Source organism: Danio rerio, chromosome 2, assembly GCF_052040795.2.
Source record: "Danio rerio strain M-AB ecotype USA chromosome 2, GRCz13ab, whole genome shotgun sequence".
NCBI lineage: Eukaryota > Metazoa > Chordata > Actinopteri > Cypriniformes > Danionidae > Danio > Danio rerio.
Genome location: NC_141022.1, coordinates 49,181,827 through 49,202,513, shown reverse-complemented (window position 1 = coordinate 49,202,513; position 20,687 = coordinate 49,181,827). Strand labels below are relative to the sequence as shown.

Below are 20,687 nucleotides of genomic sequence, written 5' to 3'. Positions count from 1 at the left end.
AGGAAAAAAAGTATCAAACACATGAAGAAAGGGAGGTCTAGAGAGGCAGTGTAAGCCCAGACAGCAGCTAAAATCTCTCAGTAGTTATTCAGCAACCCTCTGCCCTTCGTCATTGTAAATTAATATTAGCTGCTTCAGTCCAACATCCACATTACCAGGATGATGAAGATGAAGCCAGAGTGGACATTTCAGCAAGACAATGATCCAAAACGCATCCACGAAAACTCTCAAAGGCTTTCAGAGAAAGAAAAGAAAATTATAAATAAACACTGCTAAAGTGCGATTTAGTGTGTTTATGTAACGGGTTTATCACCAATATTTATTAGATTTGCTAGGAATATTTATTTGTGTCTCCAGTAGACCTACAGAGTGGTATTAATGCGTCCTGAAGTAAAGTGAAACGGCTATACGTTTTGTTTGCTGGCCTCACATATCACGCACCTGTCAGTCAGAGAGACAGTCAGTCAGCACGGAACCTTAAAGGTTCAAACAAATAACGCACAGCACTACTACGGTTACAGAAATGTTTGTGCTGTTATAATTCACTTACCTTTTTAATTTGTTTTGGTGCGATTATCACCTGCTATGAAAAAACACGACTGAATGTTTTGAACGAAAAGCTGTAATGTAGCCATGGCGGGATCAATTTTGGCGTGGTGCTCCGCCATGGAAGAATGCATGTAGCGGAAAACATGAAATTAAAATAACATTTAGCAATATTTCTGCTATTTCTGTTAATATTATCTGTTCAATGGTATGTCACCATGACAATACTGCGCTCACGACATTTGTCATTGAAATAGCCACAGGTAGTTGGTAGATCTGAGTAAAAAAGGCCTGCCGCCACAGCTGGAAAAAATCCTAGAGGAAACACTGAATTTGAAATAGCTGTCCTTTTATAAATGCATTTTCATGTCATTTATCCCTTTATGGTATTACTGCAGTATTTAGTGTAACAAGATTCTTCGGAAATCTTTCTGATATAACTGATCAATAAACCTGCCTTATCGGTTCAGCATCGATATCGCAATGTGGGCATTCACAATAGACACATCGTGACTATGTGCAATGTTTAGTCTGAATTATAATGGATCATTTCACAGGTGTTTTTGAAATTGTACTGTTTGTTACTTTGATGCATTAATAAGGAGTAACTGTATTGAATTGTTTACAAAACAAAGACTATGCAGTATTATTTTACTTTTATTTATTCAACTACTGAATACCTGAATACAGATTTTTCCTCAGAAAACAATAAATGCTGTTTATTTAATTTGTATCTTTTTCAGTATTGAATTTATCTACGCTTGTAGATTGTTTCTTATATTTTATGAGGATACACGCCCACACAGAATCATCCCAATCAATTTAATATATTATAAATTCTTTCTAAATAGTTATTCAACAAATCTAGTGATATTGTATTACAAGTGGCAATATATATCGCAATGTTAGATTTTTCCAATATTGTGCAGTTCTATTTTCCAACATTAAATTGTAAATTATAAATTGTGACTTTTTTTTGTAACATTATAAATATCTTTACTGTCACTTTTGATTAATTTAATGCACCTAATCTGTGACATTTCACAGCTTATAGTATTAAAACAGCCTGGTCGGAGAGAATGACTAACAATCAAATAAAACTAAACCACATCCAAGTTAAATGCTATTGTTTTTGTTAAGAAAAGGTACCAGGGAGTGAGTATACACATGCACAAGATGTACTCTAAATACTTCTACAAGTGCTTTTTTGATGGTAACATCCCTGTTTATATCTGCACATTATTCCTATCTCCATAACAGCACACAGACTACAAACACACACGCATGGAAATATATTGTGACTAACTTGTACTGACACACTGAGCACACATTGTTCCATAGAAGGTGCAAAATGCATTCACAAGACAAAAACTCGGGACAAGGAAATTGTGAGTTGTGTTTTACCACAGACGCACAGTTGCACTTTTATATGCACCACATTGTGGCATTGTAAAATGAACATTTACTATGGTTACTAAAGTCTCAAACAAACAGATGGAGTTTCCCCTCTTCTCTCTCTTCTCTCTCTCTCTCTCTCTCTCTCTCTCTCTCTCTCTCTCTCTCTCTCTTTCTCTCTTTCTCTCTTTCTTTCTGTGACTCATACATAGACCTCAGAAAATTACAGTTGCCAAAATATCTTTCCTCTGAAAGCAAAGCATTTATTGGCACATTAAAGGGCCAAGAAACCCCCTCGTTTCAGCAGGGTGTTTTCACACCTCTACTTTGGAAAAAGTCAGAAAAGTGGGCGTGTCCAGCTCTGTTTAGGGGGGAGTGTCGGAGGAAAAAAAGTGGGATGGTGTGGGAGTGTCTATTTGGGCATGCGCAAGTTTCAGAGTCAAAATACACACAAACACACAGGAGAAAGTGATGGTGTTTAACCTACATGGACATCTGTAGTCGAATTATCTGCCAAATTATTAAATGTTGGACTTTAACTGCAGTTTGGCTCTTTCATTCAGGGAATTCATTCATGCCCCTCGCGACAAACGAGATATTTGATTCGAGGAACTGCTCTAAGCGTGTATTTTTCATGCAATGTTTGTTACCGCACGGCGAATAAGAGAAAAAAAAACTCAGCATTTCCCGGAAACTTAGATGCACACGGCAGGTAGCGTCAGAAAGCCGCGTGTGTTATTCCGGTCACAAAATGCGGTAAAAACCCTACACGAGGTTAAAGTTTGGTTGTGGTGCTAACATGTTTACACTCGGTGCTATAGTTTGTTCGATACGAACAAACTGAATAAACAAAGAGCACTGGTCCCTCACTTACCAAATCTGTAGAGACAGGACAATCACCAGCAACTAGAGCCGCGTCCTTATTAAGAGAAGACTACAAGCGAATCCGGATCTCAGCGTTTGCAGATGAGAACAGCTCTCAGGTAAACAATAATCCTCCTTAGACACGTAAGTTATTGTTGTCAAGCGTCGTGTGCACTGTAATCCACACGTGAGTCTGAGCTCTCACAGAGAGAAAATGAAAACGAAACTTAACTATAGCAAACTATAAAAGCAACACTTCACGCTTGTTTTGCCAATACAACGTGGTGTGTCTTTGGTCTAAGCACTGTGACACTAATGAATATTAATGAAGTTGAACAATAGAGCGCGCTGATTGGTTTGAACCAAGCCTTACTCATGCATTAATGCAACACACTGTAAGACATAATAAGACACACTCTGGCACAGACGCCCAGTCTGCACGCTGGAATACACGCTATTATGTCATGGCCATGACGCAGCTTCAAAAATTCAATTCAAACCGGAAGTACGAATTTGCTTGAAATAACGCAAAAACAACCAATTTACACTTTTTAGTGAAATATATGTGTCCTAATAGTGTTTTTAGCAGTGTGGGACACATATACGACTGTCAACAGCTCAAAAAATGTGTTTTGGTGTTTCGTGACCCTTTAAAAGACTCAAAAAAATTCATGAAGGCGGCACCATCAAAGCTTAAAAAACCGAAAGCTCTCACAAAACATGTGATGTTTCAAGCACTCCGCCACTTCATCGTTAAAAGACTCAAAACATATTGACGATAACTTTGCAGCTCCAAAATATGAATCATTATTTTAAATATAGCATTTTTGCAAATATGCTTCAAAACATATTTAACCCTTTTGTCATTAAAACATTTAAATCTTTTTAAAATGAGGTATGATATCTTATTCATTTATATATTATTTAAAGGGATAACTTTCTCTAAAACAGTTATTTATTTACTATCAAACAAAAACAGATATTTTAAAGAATGTACATAAACTTAATTCCAAAGTATTTTTTTTTTCTTACTATGGATGTCAATGGCTACCAGTTTCCAACAATCTTCAAAATATACAGTTTTGTGTTCAATAAAGGGAAGAAACTCAAACGGATTTAAAACAAGTGGAGGACGAATAAATGAAATAACTGAATTTTCTTTTTCTGATTAATTATTCCTTTAATTAGCATAGACCAGAATGAGCATGTTGCTTAATATTTACATAAATACATTTGTTATACTCAGTGATGTTAGCACTGAGATACTGAGAGTACATCACACCTGTCCTCAGGTCTTTACACTGGCTCACAGTTACATTCAGTGTAGATTTTAAAGTCTTATTATTTAGAAATCACAGGCATAGGACCTCAGTGCATTACAGATATGCTCATTTAATACAAACCCAACAAATCACTCCAATATTTAGGATCAAATAAATTAGAAATTCCAAGAGTTCAGTCAAAGCAGAGTTAATCATCTACTGAACCCCCTCACTGCTGGAATCAGCTTCCAGAACTGATCAGATGTGCTCCAACATTAGGCACATTCCAATCGAGACTGAAAACACATCTGTTTAGCTGTGCCTTTACTGAATGAGCACTGTGCTACGTCTGACAGATCATACTATTGTGTCTTTCTTTTCTTTTTGAGTCCTTTAAAACATGTTTTAACACATTTTAATCATTTTAATTTTTTTGTTGTTTTTATTATTTCTTATAATTGTATTTTATGTTTCTTTTATTCCAGTTAATGTAAAGCACTTTGAATTACCATTGTGTATGAAATGAGCTATATAAATAAACTTGCCTTGCCTTGAAGATGGAGCATTATTCCACCCCTATTTTGACATGTTATTTTTACAAAAGATATTTGATATGGTAGTTTATTCAGTTGCATTTAATGTGCTTTCTGTTTACAGTACATAAAATCATGAAATATGTGTTGTTTAATGTTTGACATTTTATTATATCAGTATGGTTTCCCCATTTTATGATTTCACATGAGAGCAATTCCTGGAAAATGTCAACCTTGCCATGAAAAAAGTTTTTACCAAAATAGTGAACCCTTTTTAAGTTTGTTGAGTATGCTTGTACTTTACAGTTCTGTAAAAATACTCAAAAATGTTTCTATCAATGTTTTCAAACAATTATATTTGATTTACCAAAGTTGCGGGAGGAAGTTTGGCATTTTTTCTTAGGTTTTTATATATATGCACCAGTTTAAATTATTATTGTCGACTGTTCTCTGTCATTCTAAGGCCTCCCAGCGGTGATGAGCCCAGGTTTGAGGTCCCTTTCATTGCTGCTTACAGCTTTAATTCTTCTTCTTCTTCTCGAGAATGAATCACATTTTTGAGGGTCTAAACATGCTCAAACTTAAAAAACTTTGCATACGAACCAGAAGTGGCGAAAATGTACATTTGGCACTCAAGTGCCAATTTCACATCCATAAGAAAGCTTTGCTCATAAATGCAAAAATGTAAAATAAAATCAGTCATTTTTGTTTTATAGAGAGCCAACTCTTATCCTTTTGATTAGCATTGTTTCTTTTGGGTTGTGCAGTTTGTTCTATGTTTTAACTTTTTTGGTCACATCCATAACGCATGTTTATTTTGCTCATTTAAAATCTAAAAAAATGTTTACAGATATTTTTTGATCCCATAACTCTGTGGTTAATTGTTTTGGAAAATATAAACTGATATTTCGGTAACACTTTAAAATAATGGTCCATTAGTTAATGTAATTACCAACATAATTAGTAATATATTTATCACAATATTTTGGTATATACAGTTGAAGTCAGAATTATTAGCCCCCTTGAATTAATAGCCCCTCTGTTTATTTTTTCCCCGATTTCTGTTTAACGGAGAGAAGATTTTTTCAACACATTTCTAAACATAATAATTTTAATAACTCATTTCTAATAACTGATTTATTTTATCTTTGTCATGATGACAGTAAATAATATTTGACTAGATCTTTTTCTAGACACTTCTATACAGCTTAAAGTGACATTAAAAGGGCTTATCTAGATTAATTATGTTAAATAGGCAAATTGTGGTAATTAGGCAAGTCATTGTATAACGATGGTTTGTTCTCTAGACTATCGAAAAATATAGCGTAAAGAGGCTAATAATTAAGTTTAAAATTCTATTTCAAAAATTTAAAACTGCTTTTTATTCTAGTCGAAATAAAACAAATAAGGCTTTCTCAAGAAGAACAAACAATATCAGACTTACTGTGAAAATGTCCCTGCTTTGTTAAACATCATTTGGGAAATATTTAAAAACTATTTAATTAATGTTTTGAGTTTTTACTGCAAATGTAACTTCCATAACAATGAATTGAAACCATATAAGGCAATAAAATGTAAAATATTACTGTAGATATGCATGTAAAAATTTAACAAAATTTATCGTTTTATTTCTGCTAGTCAAAACCAAATTTTGTAATTGTTCGCATTCGCCGTGGCATTGCTAATATGGGTCTCGCTTTATACTGTATTAGATGGCCTTGACTACTACTTGCATCAACAATTAAATACAATGTACTTACTGTGTTCATAATTGCAGAACACTTGTGGTGGCAGATGGGTAGGGTTCAGGACAGGTTTGATGTATGGGTAGGTTTAAGGATGGGTTAAGGTTTAAGGCATGGTCAAAATTACAGATGTAATTTCATGCAGGTATTTAATCAATCATAAGTACAATGTAAAAACATGTATTAACACAATAAGTATTGTTCACATTCTATCAGTTAAGTTCACCTAATTTAAAGTGGGAGCAAAAAATGGCATCACTAAATATGGCGCATTATTATTATTATTATTTTTGTCTGATCTTTTTTGTTAGCCTTTCCACTGACTGAAGTCAAAATGTGTGTTTGTGTGTGTTTCAGAGGAGGGTCTGCGCCTGTTTGTTGGGCCAGGAGGCAGCACTGCACTGGGCTCTCAGCACAGCAGGTGAGATTGATTATGTAACATCCCTGCCGCAAGGTCAACACATCAACTGGCATCCCCTGCTCAAGATGTCCTTGTGTTTGCTCATTGTGTTTTGCATTATGATAAGCCAATTATTGAGAGGTATAATGTTACATGAGCTCTGGAAATATCATCAAATTGCACACTGCTGTAATGTAATTCTATAATGTAACGCAATCCTATCCATCTCTCACTTTCTGTCACTCAGGGTTGGTGCTGGAGCTTTTGAACAGGTGGTTATAAAACGCTAGACTGAGCGTCCATGGGGGAAGGTGATGTAATATCTTGTGTCAAAAGAGGGGACGGCAGTCATCTTCCGTCCCAAGCAGCACTTCTATACTGGGCTACTGACACATGCGTGGGCTCTAGGGATTGTGGGATTCCTGCTCCCCCTACTGGTCATCTCTGGAAACAGACAGAAGCTTTTTTTCTGTACCTAACAGTTACAGAAAATGCTTGGATTGGAAGCTTTTTACCAAAAATATATGTTTATAGTTCTCGGAAAGAGATTTAAAGGGATCGTTCACACACAAAATAGATTCTGTCATCATTTATTTACCGTCTACTAGTTCCAAACCTGTATTTTGAACAAAAAAGAAGATTTTTCGAAGAATGTTGGAAACTGGCAACCCATTGACTTCCATGGTATTTCTTTTTTCTTTTTTTTTATCTGACAAAAGTTAAGTGAATACACTTTATTCGTCAATGATTTTTAAAGTTTAAAAAACAAAACTAATTTACATTGTGGTATCCTTTTATATATTGGCTTCCAGTTTCCAACATTCTTCACAATATCTTCTTTTACAAATAAAATGTTTGAAACCACTTGAGGGTGAGTAAATTCAAATAAATCTGGGGGTGAACAATCATTTTAATGCTGGCAGAACTGAAAAGACGTTTTCCTCTTTATGTTTTCTTGTTGACTTGGACTTTCATCTGTCCAGTGTTGCTTTTAACAGATGCTGCTAATTTGAAAAAGCAAGTATACTTGTTTAATGTAAAATGGTTACTTCAAGTGGACAACTTGAAATCATATTTCTGATAGAAGTATTTTTGTAAGGTCTTGTTACAAATGTGTTCATTTATAAGATACTTGTATATGTATGGTTAATAGAAGACAGCTAAGATTTTCTGAACTCTTAAAGAGGCTATTCGATCAACATAGTTGACTAGTGAGTTACTTATATAATTGTTTAGCACTGTCTTATGTAATCATCCATAAATTGTATGTGGATTGATGATGCTGTAAATGGTAGATATTTCAAGACATTTGAAACCAAATGACTTTGTTTAAATAACCTGATGCACATTCATTTTACAGGCATTCCTGTATGGTTAAGAGATATACACAAGGCCTGAGTCAAGATTCCGGATTCATTTAAATACAGTATTTGGTTTGTTTAAAGGAGATTGTATATGTTGGATTTTATAGTTTGAGTTCTAGTTTTCCAGTAACAAACATGCCATTTTAAAGGCTAATAATTCTTATTGTAGATTACAGGGCTGTTATATCTGAAGATTGTTGTATATAAGGAAGTTGTGAATTTAATTTATGTTTGTCAAGTGACAATTGTCAATAAACAAAAACTAAAGAAGTTATAATTGTTAGTCGTTTCAGCAGGAACAATGCACCAGCAGTCAATTGTATAGCATCTGAAAAGTGCATTAGAGAGTAACTTTTTTATATAAAACTTATAAATACAATTTTTTGTCTCTGTAGTTTTGATTTGTTGCCAAATTGCTGATTTGCTGGAAAGTTTATGGTTGTTTAAATGTTTGCTGATTAACTTTGAAGCACATTTTATATTTTTATTGTTTACATATTAGCAACAGCAGATGTCTGTGGAAATGTTTGAAGAAAAGGCATTATAAATATTAGTAGATAAATAGAAATTGTAATTATTTCTAAAAGACAAAAATAAACATTAAATTAAGAAATTATCATCATCATCTTATAGTTCTAATATTATTTCTGAAAAATTAATCATATAAATCAATGACGCAAAATCATATACAATCTTACAAAAATCTTATTTTAATGTTATTTTTTATTAAAGAAGTTTTATTTAATTTTTTATTCAAGAAATCCATTGCATGAGAATTATCAGTGACATTGACAAGATTAAATACGTCTAATTTAGCAAACATGCCACATTATGAAGCAATAAAAATACTGTACACAAGTCGTAACCTTAATTGACAAAAAAATGTGTATAATTTATTTATCAACATTTATCGGACGGGTTTTACAAGACATCTGCAGACAAGCACAAACTACATCAAAGAGTAGTGTTGCCAGGTCCTTTTTAAGACTTCATACCCGGCAGTGGCGTTATAAGGTGTAATATTTCAGAAAACCGATAACAGAACTGTTTGTTGCGATTTCATGATGTTATACAAACAATTTAACTAAATCAGGAAATTACATGTGGTTTGTCAAATTTGAAATATTTCACTTCTTGGGAATAAGCAGGTGATATAACTGGCAACCCCAATCATCGCGTCCCTTTCCGCCTCCCCTCTTCCGTGCGCCATCTTGTCCCCACAATTCGGTGTAACAGAGCGCTTTGCGTGCGTCTGCCTCCAACCCAGAGAATAAGAAACAAAACGACCTGAAAACACACTTGAATGAATTAAGAGACGTCGGTCCGCTTCTCGCGCACCTCGTCGGACGCGTTCCTTCGCGATATTCGTTAAGGTTAACGACTATTTTTGTCCGTTTTCTCATTTAATGGCATTGTGAAGGAACTGCCATGGCGGGTAGTCAGCAGCAACAACAGCAGCAGGCCGTGAGCAAACCGACCGGCGGGAAACACGGCAATAATTTGCCATTATGGGGCAACGAGAAGACTATGAACCTCAACCCTATGATTCTGACAAACGTGCTTTCTTCACCCTACTTCAAGGTCCAGCTGTACGAGCTCAAGACGTACCACGAGGTGGTGGACGAGATTTACTTCAAGGTGGCAAAATTACCCCGGGCCGATACGTGTGAAGCCTGTGGTTTTCCTTTTTGTGTTGATTTTGTCTTTTTGGTAGTAACTCATTCAGTAGGTCTTTATAAAAATCACTCCTTTTTGGTTGTACTTGCGTAACGTTACATTGAAGGATACCGTGTTAGGTCATGGATGCTAACTTGCTTATGCTAACTTTTTCAAAATAGCGCTGTTTTATATATTAAAGGGTTTGATTACCTAAAATGAAAATTCTGTCATTATTATCCCAGTGTTTCTAACTAACGTTAACGTTATTATGCCTAATTGTGTGATGTAGTTAAATGAAGTTTAGACACAGTGACCACTTCATTCACCACTTACTTTAATTGTAACGTTAATGGAAAATCATTCAGTTAGCTGGTGACTGTTCGTGCGAGCGGGTAAATTAAATAACTTATCTCCCAAATCGTTTTCCACTATTAAAGCCCGTTGTTCTCATAGAAACTATAATGATAACTTTATAAGATGCCACCCAACCGACGAGAACATTTCTTTTATAATCATTGCGCGTGTGTGTGATCTTCCGCTGAAAGCTCAAACTGGCGGGTTTTGATTGGCTGTCAATGTTTTTATTGTTCAGCTGAAGAAAAATAGCGCGGAAATGTTCCATATCTGTTACTAGTTTCGTGTTTGTGCATCGTTGAACGATTATAAACATTCGTCAGTCTTGCTATGGACGGCATTTGTGTCTACTGTCGAAATTAAGTTACTTAACATTAGTTAATGCTGCTTTTTTACCTCAAAAAGCGGACCTTTTTGCAGTCATACGACTCATTTTTTATTGAATTATGTAATTTAACAACTACATATTGTTGACATTTTAAGCACTGTTCTGAATTAGCTTGTCGGATGGTCATCATAAGCACACTTTTGGACAGTTTTAGCCAAAATAGCATTCAAATCTATTTTAAAATTGGCCACTTTTGGTCTTTAACACCTTTTATTGGTCATTTTTAGTTTTAAGAATAAGGTTGAAGATTTACAATAAAAGTTACTTGTAAAGTGTCTTCTCTATTTGAAAACAATACAGTAGCGAAAGATGACGTCACTTTAGTCAGATTGTATGTTTTCTTGGAGATGTTGGACTATTGTTAGCATTGGCCAAAACTGATTGGCTAAAGTCACCGAAGCGAAAGCCAACGGAGGATTCCACTTAGCCCTAAAGCATTTTTCGAAGGGTTATTTACACTGTAATAGCATAGCAGTCAAAATAGCACAAATAAGCTTTTGTACAGGACATTTTCTAGACCTTTGTCATTGAGAGGTGGGTCTTTGAACCACCTGATCCCCCTGTGGCTACTGGTCTGTAACGTCACCATCTTTTTATTATTGTTGTGGGGGGGGGGGAACAGTTAATTGAAAAAGTTTCTAAAGCCTTTTTCATTTATTCTTATTGCAATGTTTTAGAATTTAGGTTCACCCACAGATGAAAGTAATTGAAATTAATTTTACTCACCCTCTAGTCAACTTCGTACTGGTTTTTTGTTTTTTTTTCCGAACATTACATTTTTCTTAGTTAAAACTGTCTTTAGTTTTGGGTTGACTATTTCTTTACAATTTATAGATATATTCATTTTAGGGTTTTTGTTAAAGTGTTTGTTGTATTCATTTGGAAACAACATTGAGGTTGGGTTGCTGTTTAAACTCTTTAGTGCATGGATGATTTACAGAACTTGATGTTAGACTGTGATCTGTTGTGTTTCCTCAGGTCAACCATGTGGAGCCATGGGAAAAAGGCAGCAGGAAGACAGCTGGGCAGACGGGAATGTGCGGAGGGGTAAGTAGAAGTACGTGCCTCGAGACCTCAACTTTATCCTCCCGTCCTCTTTGTTACTGATTAAATTCAGGGAGAGATTAATTTGTGCACAACATCTGTCAAGCTTTAAGTCTCATGATGTTTGTCCTGCAGGTTCGAGGAGTCGGGACAGGTGGAATCGTGTCCACTGCATTTTGTCTGCTGTATAAACTGTTCACACTAAAGCTGACACGGAAACAAGTGATGGGTCTTATCACTCACTCCGATTCACCCTATATCAGGGCATTGGGCTTCATGTACATCAGGTAAGTTTTTGGATGTCATCTTGCCTTTGCTTTGGAGGTTGATATGGGCAACCTAATTTGCATAATATAATTATAACTTTGAATTTATAAAATTAATAGGCAGTTAGCACAGAAATGTTTAATTCAAATAGGGCTGGGTGATTTGGCCTTAAATCAAAATCTTGATTAATTGAACATTTAAAATCGATTGATTAATAAAAGATTATTTTATTTATTTAAGTTATTTTTTGCCCTCATAGTTCACTGACAAGTTTTGTACAGTAAATATGGTCACATATTACAAGTGAGATTTTTTTGGAATGAAGTGTGCATTACTTGATAATAAAATATTGAAGGAAACACACTATCTACAATCTGATTATTAATTGCACATTAACCTTGAACAACTGAAATGAAAACTAGTTGCCTTAAATTTTTTCTTATAAAAAAAGTTTAAATATTTTTTTAATGTTTTTCATATTAAAAGTAAAAAACAGCAATATCTCTTAAGTATTGTATGTTCTGTAAATAATATTTTAAACGGTGCGTCTTCTGAAAACATTTTAATGTAAATTATAATTTTAATATAATAGAAAATATGTCGTGTCAAGGCATCTCTGGCGCAGCTTCTAATCATTGTCAGTGTAGTTCAAAGTAAGGCTCAAGAATCGGTCTCTCATCCTACTTGACCGAAGATCAGATGTAGCTGCAAAGCCTTTAAAGCGGAGGTGTCCAAACTCGTTCCTGGAGGGCTGGGGCCTCATGTACTAAGACTTGTGTGGAAATCATACTAAAACATTGCGTACGCACAAAGCTGTGAATGTGCGTACGCAGAAAAAAATTCAAATGTATGAAACACTGCGTACACCGAATCCCACTCATATTCTTTTGTACATCTGAATGAACGTGAAACTGAGCGCAACAACTTAGTTCGAATCTAGCGTCTGATGAACTCTTTCTTCTTTTTTCTCCCGCTACATATCAGATTTTGCCAACTATTTATCACGAGAAAGACAAGTAGGAATCATAAATAAGTTTGTGCATCATATTTTATTTTCACATTTATTGAATGGAAATGTTTCTGATTCACGCATGCAAATTCATCTTCAGATGGTGTCTTTATAGCAATGTGCGTTCAGTAGATAGCTCAGATTACATTGGGAAAACAGGCGACCGCTGCAAATTGCGCTTTAATGTTTGGCTGGTCAACTGTATGGTATGGAAACCTTATATACCTGCTAGATGAACCCGTCTCATACAGGTGCCATTGCATGGCATAGACACTTTGTAGAGAGCAATTTAACACAACTGCCTCTAGGAGTCGCCAATGGAAATAAAACAGGCACGCACAAAAAATGTGCGTACGCCAGCCAGAAAGCTGCCGTGAAGCTGCGCACATTCCCACGTTCATTTCATCATTAGTAAATCCAAACGTGAGCGATTCTGAGCGTGAAACCTGGAGTACGCAAAGTTTTTGTGTGTACGCAGCGTTGATGCATGAGGCCCCTGGTGTCCTGGAGAGTTTAGCTCCAACCCTAATCAAACACACCTGAACCAGGCAATTGAGCTCTTTCTAGATATACTAGAAACTTCCTGGCAGGTGTGTTGAAGCAAGTTAGGGCACTGGTCCTCTAGGACCGTGGTTAAACAGCTGCTTTAAAGGCTGATTTATACATCTGCATCAAGTGATCGCTGTGACCCACAGCGCGTGCCTTGCGCGTAGTTGTGCATTTATACTTCTGCATGCTGTTTGTGTTGCTCTGCAATAACACTTCCTAATCACTAGTCAGGAGGTGGTTTTTATGTTCCTCTGTGCAAAGTTTCTTTGCAGGTGTTTTTTTTTCTGGACAGTACCTTTATGTACAAGTAACTAAAACTAGCTCAATTAAGGGCAGCATCTGACGGACCTGCAATAACTTTAATCATGAGGCAGACACTAAACAAAAGTTTCTATATTGAGCCCTTCCATGGGACTCGACACTTGAACTTGCTTCAACTGGCTCGCTTCTTTCCCATAGCCATCACAACTGCACACACTCGTCAACGCCACCAAACTAACCAATCACAGAACTTATGCGATGCGTCATCGTTACGTGTAGTTACATTTTTTTTTTTAGAGGTTTGCGGATATGCGACCCTGTGAAGGTTGCACCGGACCATAGAATTTTAAGGGGCTGATCACAACAAACACGCTTTTTGCTTTGAGAGGCGCCTTTTTTAAACAATTCACTTATTGCCACGAGAGCTGCTTATTTGCCTGTTGTGCGCTCACAGTTGGAAAAAGTAAACTCTGAGGAGAAAAAGCATGTTATGCCTTTCATTCTCCAATCAAATTAAAGCAGAGGTGCAGTTTCTGTGGAGCCGACAGCAGTCTTTGGGTTGTCAAGACTACATAGACTTTTAAAAATAAAGGAGAGATTGAGTGGTCGCTGTTTTAAGTTATCCAGAGCTGAATAACTTTACAAATCTTCAAAATCACAATATTGATAAATATTACAATTACAACATTATCAACAGCAATGCTCTCGCACAATACGCAGCGGATTCAGTCATTGCGTAGTGTTGTAAAAAGTGCCTCACGTTTTTGGAATGGAAAAGAGAGTTCGGTGTGATCGGCCCCTAAATCAATCTAAACGGAGCGGGGTCGCGTGACTCCACGCGCGGTAGGGAAAGTAACCAAAGAAATCGCCCTGGAAAAATTAAATCTATTATAGGTTCTGAATGTTGATTTCAATTAATCACCAAGCCCTAATTTTAGGACTGTAGTTTGTTTTGAACAGAGCACAGCTAAATGAATACACATTTATTTTATAATTTGTGTTTTCCAGGTATACTCAACCTCCTCCTGACTTGGTTGACTGGTATGATGAGTTCCTTGACGACGAGGAGGTATGTCGCCACGGGTAATGCCTTCACCTCTCTCTTATTTCAAATGTACACAGTTATAACCAGATATATCCAGGCTGAATGCTGATTGTGATGCACATTGCTGTCCTTCAACCTTTGGCCTCATTTGGCTTAATGTTCATCTTGAGAAGTCACAGCTGCAACTGTATTTGTGGTGCCAGGTTTACCCGAGACATCAGATGACTCATTTCTTACACAAACAGGTTTGCCATGTCCATTCTGAGATCAGCTCAGTGAATTGTCCTTTGAGCTTCCTCTGCATGCAATTACCAAATTCACATTTAACTACAATGTTCTTTTAGTGCAGATAAATCTCTATATGGCAGTTTAATTTTTAGTGATTTATATTTAATTGTAAATATTAGATCTCCATTACTGTTTGCTACCTGAATATTAACAAGTATATACACTCACTGTCAACTGTGAAGGAGTTTGTAGTATTGTATATTTTAGAAATGGCCTAGAAAAGGAGATCTAAATCACATTTGAGCAGACATTGCTGCCAGGCGTGATGGTGGTTGTGTGTGTGTCTGGCTGACTGCCCTGTTCTCTCTCCCAGATGGCCCTTGTGATGCGGGTGGATTGGATATAGGGTGCGCTCCACACTCTTGGCTGACGTTCGTGAGTGCAGTTAGACAAGCTCGCTCACCCACCCACTCCACCCCTTCACACGCACCGGTACAGCAATATATGTCAGCTGACCTTCTACCTGCTTTGCATCACACCTATTTTAAGTTGGTGCATAGTAAGAAAAGATGTTGTGGAATCAAATGATTTAGAAAAAAAGCAGTACTTGATCTCTTAATGATATTATTATTAGCATTTTTATTATTATTATTATTATTATTATTATTATTATTATTATTATTATGGGGATTAGAGGGGGGGTAGACCATAAGAAATGTAACTATTTCCTCTCAGTTCTATGTGTTTTGACGTAAAGGTGCAATGAAGGTCCTATGAAATATCTTTGTTTAAAATTACATGCATGAATATTGTTTTAGATCAGCTGCCCAGAAAATGCTGTCTATTTATAACATGTCCAGGATTAGATACTAGTGAATATGGAATTTATATAATGACATTGTGTTTTTTTTTTGTTTTTGTTTTTTTTAATGTTGATTATTTGTTATTATAAAGTCAAATGTGACAGTAAAACGAGCAATACAATTACTTGATGCACCATTAAATACTGAATATTAAGTCAGGTGAGAGCAGAGGTGAAGACTCAGTATTTGGTCATCACAAATGAAGCATATTATCCAAAACAGTTTGTGTTGTGTGTTTAGGAAGTAATAATCTTTAGAGTTAAATTAACATGTACTACATCGGCGATGCTGTGTAATAAGAGCATGTGTAAGTGTTGTTTTTGTGATGTTTATGGTGTTAATGGTTTTCCTCCTCTTGTGACCAGGAGCTGGACGTGAAAGCTGGAGGAGGGTGTGTTATGACAGTTGGAGAGATGCTTCGCTCCTTTCTGACCAAGCTGGAGTGGTTCTCAACATTGTTTCCAAGAATACCTGTACCTGTGCAGAAGGCAATTGATCAGCACATGAAGAGCCGACCGCGTAAACCCCCACAAAAAGATGAGCAGGAAGAGGAGGAGGAAGAGGCCACAGCAGCACCAGCAGCTGATACAGGCAGGCATGGAGATAGGCGCCGTTCCAGGTACATTGGTTGTGTGTGTGTGGGTGTGTTTGTGTGGGTGTGTGGGTGGGTGGGTGGAATGAGATTAATTGGCTAACCAGATCAACGACCAGTATTTGTGGTGTTTATTAATGTAAGGATGCAAGTTTTGTTAAATTCCTTTTTAAATTACTCAAGATTATTTCAGTAAGCCAGTGATGAAAATGTATATCTTTTTTTAATATATGGTTATATATACTATTGGTTATAATAAAGGGAATAAAGTGTATTTTACTTTTGGTCAAAAGTCTCCCTTTATGTTTTTCCAGGAAAAAAACAACGCAAAATATTATAGACTGTTTTTAACTAGCCTCTATATGAGCCAACCTGTGTTGCTTCATGGTTTGCTTGTGCTTTTTGCTGGCACTAAATGTGATTCAAACCTGTTCAGTGATGAACTGACAAAATGAAACTTAAGTACACTTGACAGTACTTGGAATAATAAAACAAAAATTAATGGAATTAACACACTTCAATTTGAGCTTTGTCAAATGATAAATGTTTCTCAACATTGTATGTTTGTTAATAATATCAGTAATTTTAGGAATTAGTTTATTTAATGGTACTTATTGAGTCCAATTAATTTCTTTGTTGGTTATTGCTGGTTAATGTACGGCAGCTGCAGTGCGCTGAAATCTAACTGATCTGTTTTTGGGAACTTGTGTGGTTTACTCCTTAGAGCTGCACAATTCTGGCTAAAATCATAATCGCTTCTTTTTTTTTTTTTTTTTTTTTTTGTGCCTAAAATCAAGATCATGATTTTTCTCACGATTCTGTAGATGCTAAGAAAGGTTAATATGAGTATTATTTGAGTATTATTATATATGGCTATTATTTTTTAAATGTATGGTAAAACAACAATAATATTAGGCCTGCGTGTAGGTCTACTGTTGGTTAAAATGCTAAAGTTTATGTAGACTTAGTGGACTTGAATGGACTTTTTAATTATGTTCTGTTTGTTAATGCACAATAAATTGATGCATCAGAACTATTCATAATTCTGAAGTTGAATCATGTTTGAGACATGCTTGTCAGTTGTCATTTTGGACATTATTGGACCATTTTGTCACTGGTAAAATTAGACATTTGTCATCAGATTCCCTCTTGTATTTTATTTGACATTATATAGGCTAGAGTAGTTATACTGACACTGTTAAACATTTATTCTCACCTATAAAACTCTGTTTGCTACAAAAAGAAAAAAACAAATCGAATGCTTGTCATAATCGTAACTCTTAAATGTGATATGATTATTTAAAGGATGTGCGCGCCGGTTTCACTTTCAGTTCTGAGTGCGGCTCTTAGCTGCCGTCACTTTGAGGAAAAAAACACGTACAGGGAAATCATACTTTGCACGTGACTCCCAAACGAGTACTATGTGAAACAAACTGAACGTTATTTGCAATTTTATTAGCTGTTATTCACAGCCTATGCAGGTTCTTTTCACTAATGTAGACCTCATTCATCGCAGGTCATCTCAGTAGTAAACAAACAGTGCGTCAGGTCACGTGTGATTTTGCGGTCGTGAATACATCATTACATAAAAACAAAAATGTAAATTTTTGGGTGAATTATACCGTTATAAATACAGTGTGTGACACTATCAACGCCATTTGGATGCCAGTTGCTGTCTGTTGCTGCAAAGACTTGTGCGATCGTCTTCATGCTTCTCTCCTGACCCTGAAAATATGATTGGCTGAATCATAGAAAAGCTGAATTAAAATTGTGTGGGGAGTTGAATCTTTTTTTCGAGTAATCATGCAGCTTTAGTACTGACTGTGGTCGGGATGTGTTTTGCAGTTGACATGTCAGTTTCTTCCATTCTTGCTTCATGTATGGATCTGCTGTTCAATGGTTTTTGATTTTGTGTGTGTGTGCCTTCAGGACACCTAGGAGAAGTCCAAGTCCCAGGAAATCCCAGAATCGTTCCCGGAGTCGCAGCCATCACAGAGAAAGGCATGGTGCTAGCTTTGATCATGAACTGGAGAGAGAACGAGACCGTCAGCGCAAGGAACGGGAAGGAAAGGACCGGGACAGAGATAGAGACAGGGACCGAGAGAGAGACAGGGAGAGAGACAGAGATAGACGACGTTCCAGAACTCCAGACCGAAACACAGAACGCCGGCGGAGCAGAAGCAGGGAACGACGCCGGAGTCGCAGCACCAGCCGAGACAAAAGAACGGAGAGAAAAGACCGAGATAAAGACAGAGAGGCAGAGAGTGAGAGAGAGCGTAGTCGCAAGAAAGACAGGGAGCACCATAAAGATCGAGAGAGGTCAAAAGACAAGAGGAGTAAAGGAGAGGGAGAGGAGCGGAGGCACAAGGATGATAAGGAGGAGAAAAAACACAGGGAAGAAAAGAGAAGTAAACGCTCGAGAAGCAGAAGCAGAGACCGCAAACACAAAGCTGAGAGATCTAGCAAGAAACGCTCCCGCTCTGGCAGCAGGAGCAGGCAGGAAGCCGGGGAAGAGAAGAACAGGAAGCGGGAACGCAGCCATAGTAAGGATCGCCAACACAAGCGCAGTCGCAGCAAAGAGCGATCGCACCGTCGGGAATCCAGCAATGAACGAATACATGCAAGACAAGAGCGCCCCAGTTCTGAATCTGGAGAACGAACAAACAGTGTTCGAGCAGATTCTCCCTGATCCAAGTTTGTCTTCTCCCCTCTCTCTCTCTCTCTCTCTCTCTCTCAGATTCCTTCTGCAACTTTATTCCGATCCCTCTCTTATTACTTTGTGTTCTTTCCTTTTAATCCCCTTGTTAAAAGGCAAAAGCCTGGCTTTTTTTTCTGCACTGTTATCCACCACTTGTGTAGATATTAAAAATGTAATTTTCTCTCAGTTCCCCATTTACAAATGTCAGGACTCAAGATGACATTTTAAAATATTTTTATTATTTCCCTTTTCTCCCAGATTTGTTTTCAGGATTTCCACAAATGGCTGTGTACATAGAGCTCAGAGAATGTTTTAAATTTCAACAGAGTGTCCACTGAGTTGAGTTTGTGGCACAGGGAGCTGAAAGCTATGCTGACATTGTGCTGTTTGATTCATTGCTCTGTTGCATCTCATTTTCTAATAAAATTGTATGGAATAGAATTGCTCAGTTGTATAGTTTTGTGATTAAGCAAAGCAATAATATCCAACTACAAACCAACTTGCATTTCAGCACATACAATCCAGCACACATGATCAGGCGAATGGGGAGCGTTGTTTCTGATCGTCATTCAATATACTAGACGACAGTTATCTATCAGTCATCAGATTGTCAGATAAATAATGACAGATTGAGTCAGTATAGCAGATACAGGTTTGCTGGCCTTGCTGAAACATTTTTCAGAGATATATCAACGATCTAAATTGAACAAGTTTAATTTATACAGTGCATTCATTTTAATGAAGGAAATAATAGCAAGTTAATGTAAAGGCTATAATGCATCTTTATTTGTAATGCAAATCTTTTTTCGTTTAATAAATGTATAACACTATATATTCATGTTACAACAATGACTGAACTGTGAAACTCCAAACTGTTCAGACGGTTTCGATCGCCATATTTGTGAAATACACTAGGTGGCAATAATGCTCCTGATCTGTCATCATTATATATGGTTCGCCCCTCCCTGGATTGTGTGCTGAAATGTGTGTGGGTCTGCGAGTCGGCAGCTGGATATATCTCGAGCAATCTCCACTAACATAGACTCATAAGATTTTCAGTGGTTCAGTTAAGACATGCTTCTGCTGTATTATTTCAACTTTATTTTTGCAAGCCAGTACTATCCCTAATAAAGAGATCAAAGAAGTTCCTATTACCATGCAATTGAGAAAAGTAGTGACCAACTATTCCCATAAGGTAATGTAATTAGTTGTACTCTCAACTGAGTTGTACATGTGTCCATTGTTTTGGAAGGCACCTCTTCTTTCGGCTTTGAATAGGTCGGTTGTGTCTTGGTAAGTTCCTCATAAAAAGATCCATTTTATTGAAAAGCAGAGATTTTTATGTAGCATTAATTTATTCCACATGAGCTTTACATGTCATAATTTATAAGACCATGAGTTCATAATTTATCACAAATATAACAGATTTTGGAACTACATTTTAAAAGCAATATATATGTACCCAGTCAATCTATTCCACCCATAGATATTGTGAAGAATAACCTTGACCCAAAGAAGTGAAGCAACACAGAACAGTACAAATTCTTAGGAAAATGCAAAGGCTTGGTCGGGATGAAGAGTCCACTCAGGAGATGTTGGGCAGGCCTGGTGTGGAGAGAAT

At 36.6% G+C, this 20,687-nt stretch overlaps 3 protein-coding genes across 13 annotated transcripts in view; 2 read left to right on the top strand and 1 right to left on the bottom strand.

Annotated features, from left to right (window-relative positions):
- The window catches only part of eeig2a (EEIG family member 2a), a 28,089-nt gene extending 19,601 nt beyond the window's left edge, over nt 1-8,488 (top strand). Inside the window, exons 10-12 of one of the 2 annotated variants that reach the window (XR_015477943.1) lie at nt 6,703-6,766; nt 6,993-7,363; nt 7,558-8,488. Coding sequence is in view for 1 of the 2 variants with exons in the window: in NM_001423874.2 (NP_001410803.2) it covers nt 6,703-6,766; nt 6,993-7,035 (107 nt within the window). In the remaining variant the exon portion in view is untranslated. 2 annotated transcript variants of the gene reach the window in all.
- An 829-nt stretch (nt 8,489-9,317) lies between these two features.
- On the top strand, nt 9,318-19,507 carry prpf38b (pre-mRNA processing factor 38B). Of its 10 annotated transcripts, none has more exon segments than NM_001441856.1 (7): nt 9,318-9,747; nt 11,489-11,557; nt 11,690-11,841; nt 14,649-14,709; nt 15,287-15,405; nt 16,142-16,395; nt 18,298-19,507. In NM_001441856.1, coding segments are annotated over 2 exon segments (981 nt in total). In that variant the 5' UTR covers nt 9,318-9,747; nt 11,489-11,557; nt 11,690-11,841; nt 14,649-14,709; nt 15,287-15,405; nt 16,142-16,174; the 3' UTR covers nt 19,058-19,507.
- An 893-nt stretch (nt 19,508-20,400) lies between these two features.
- The window catches only part of fndc7rs1 (fibronectin type III domain containing 7, related sequence 1), a 71,085-nt gene continuing 70,798 nt past the window's right edge, over nt 20,401-20,687 (bottom strand). The window contains exon 67 of the mRNA XM_087241276.1: nt 20,401-20,671. The gene's annotated coding sequence lies outside the window, so the exon portion shown is untranslated. The remainder of the gene's footprint in view (nt 20,672-20,687) is intronic.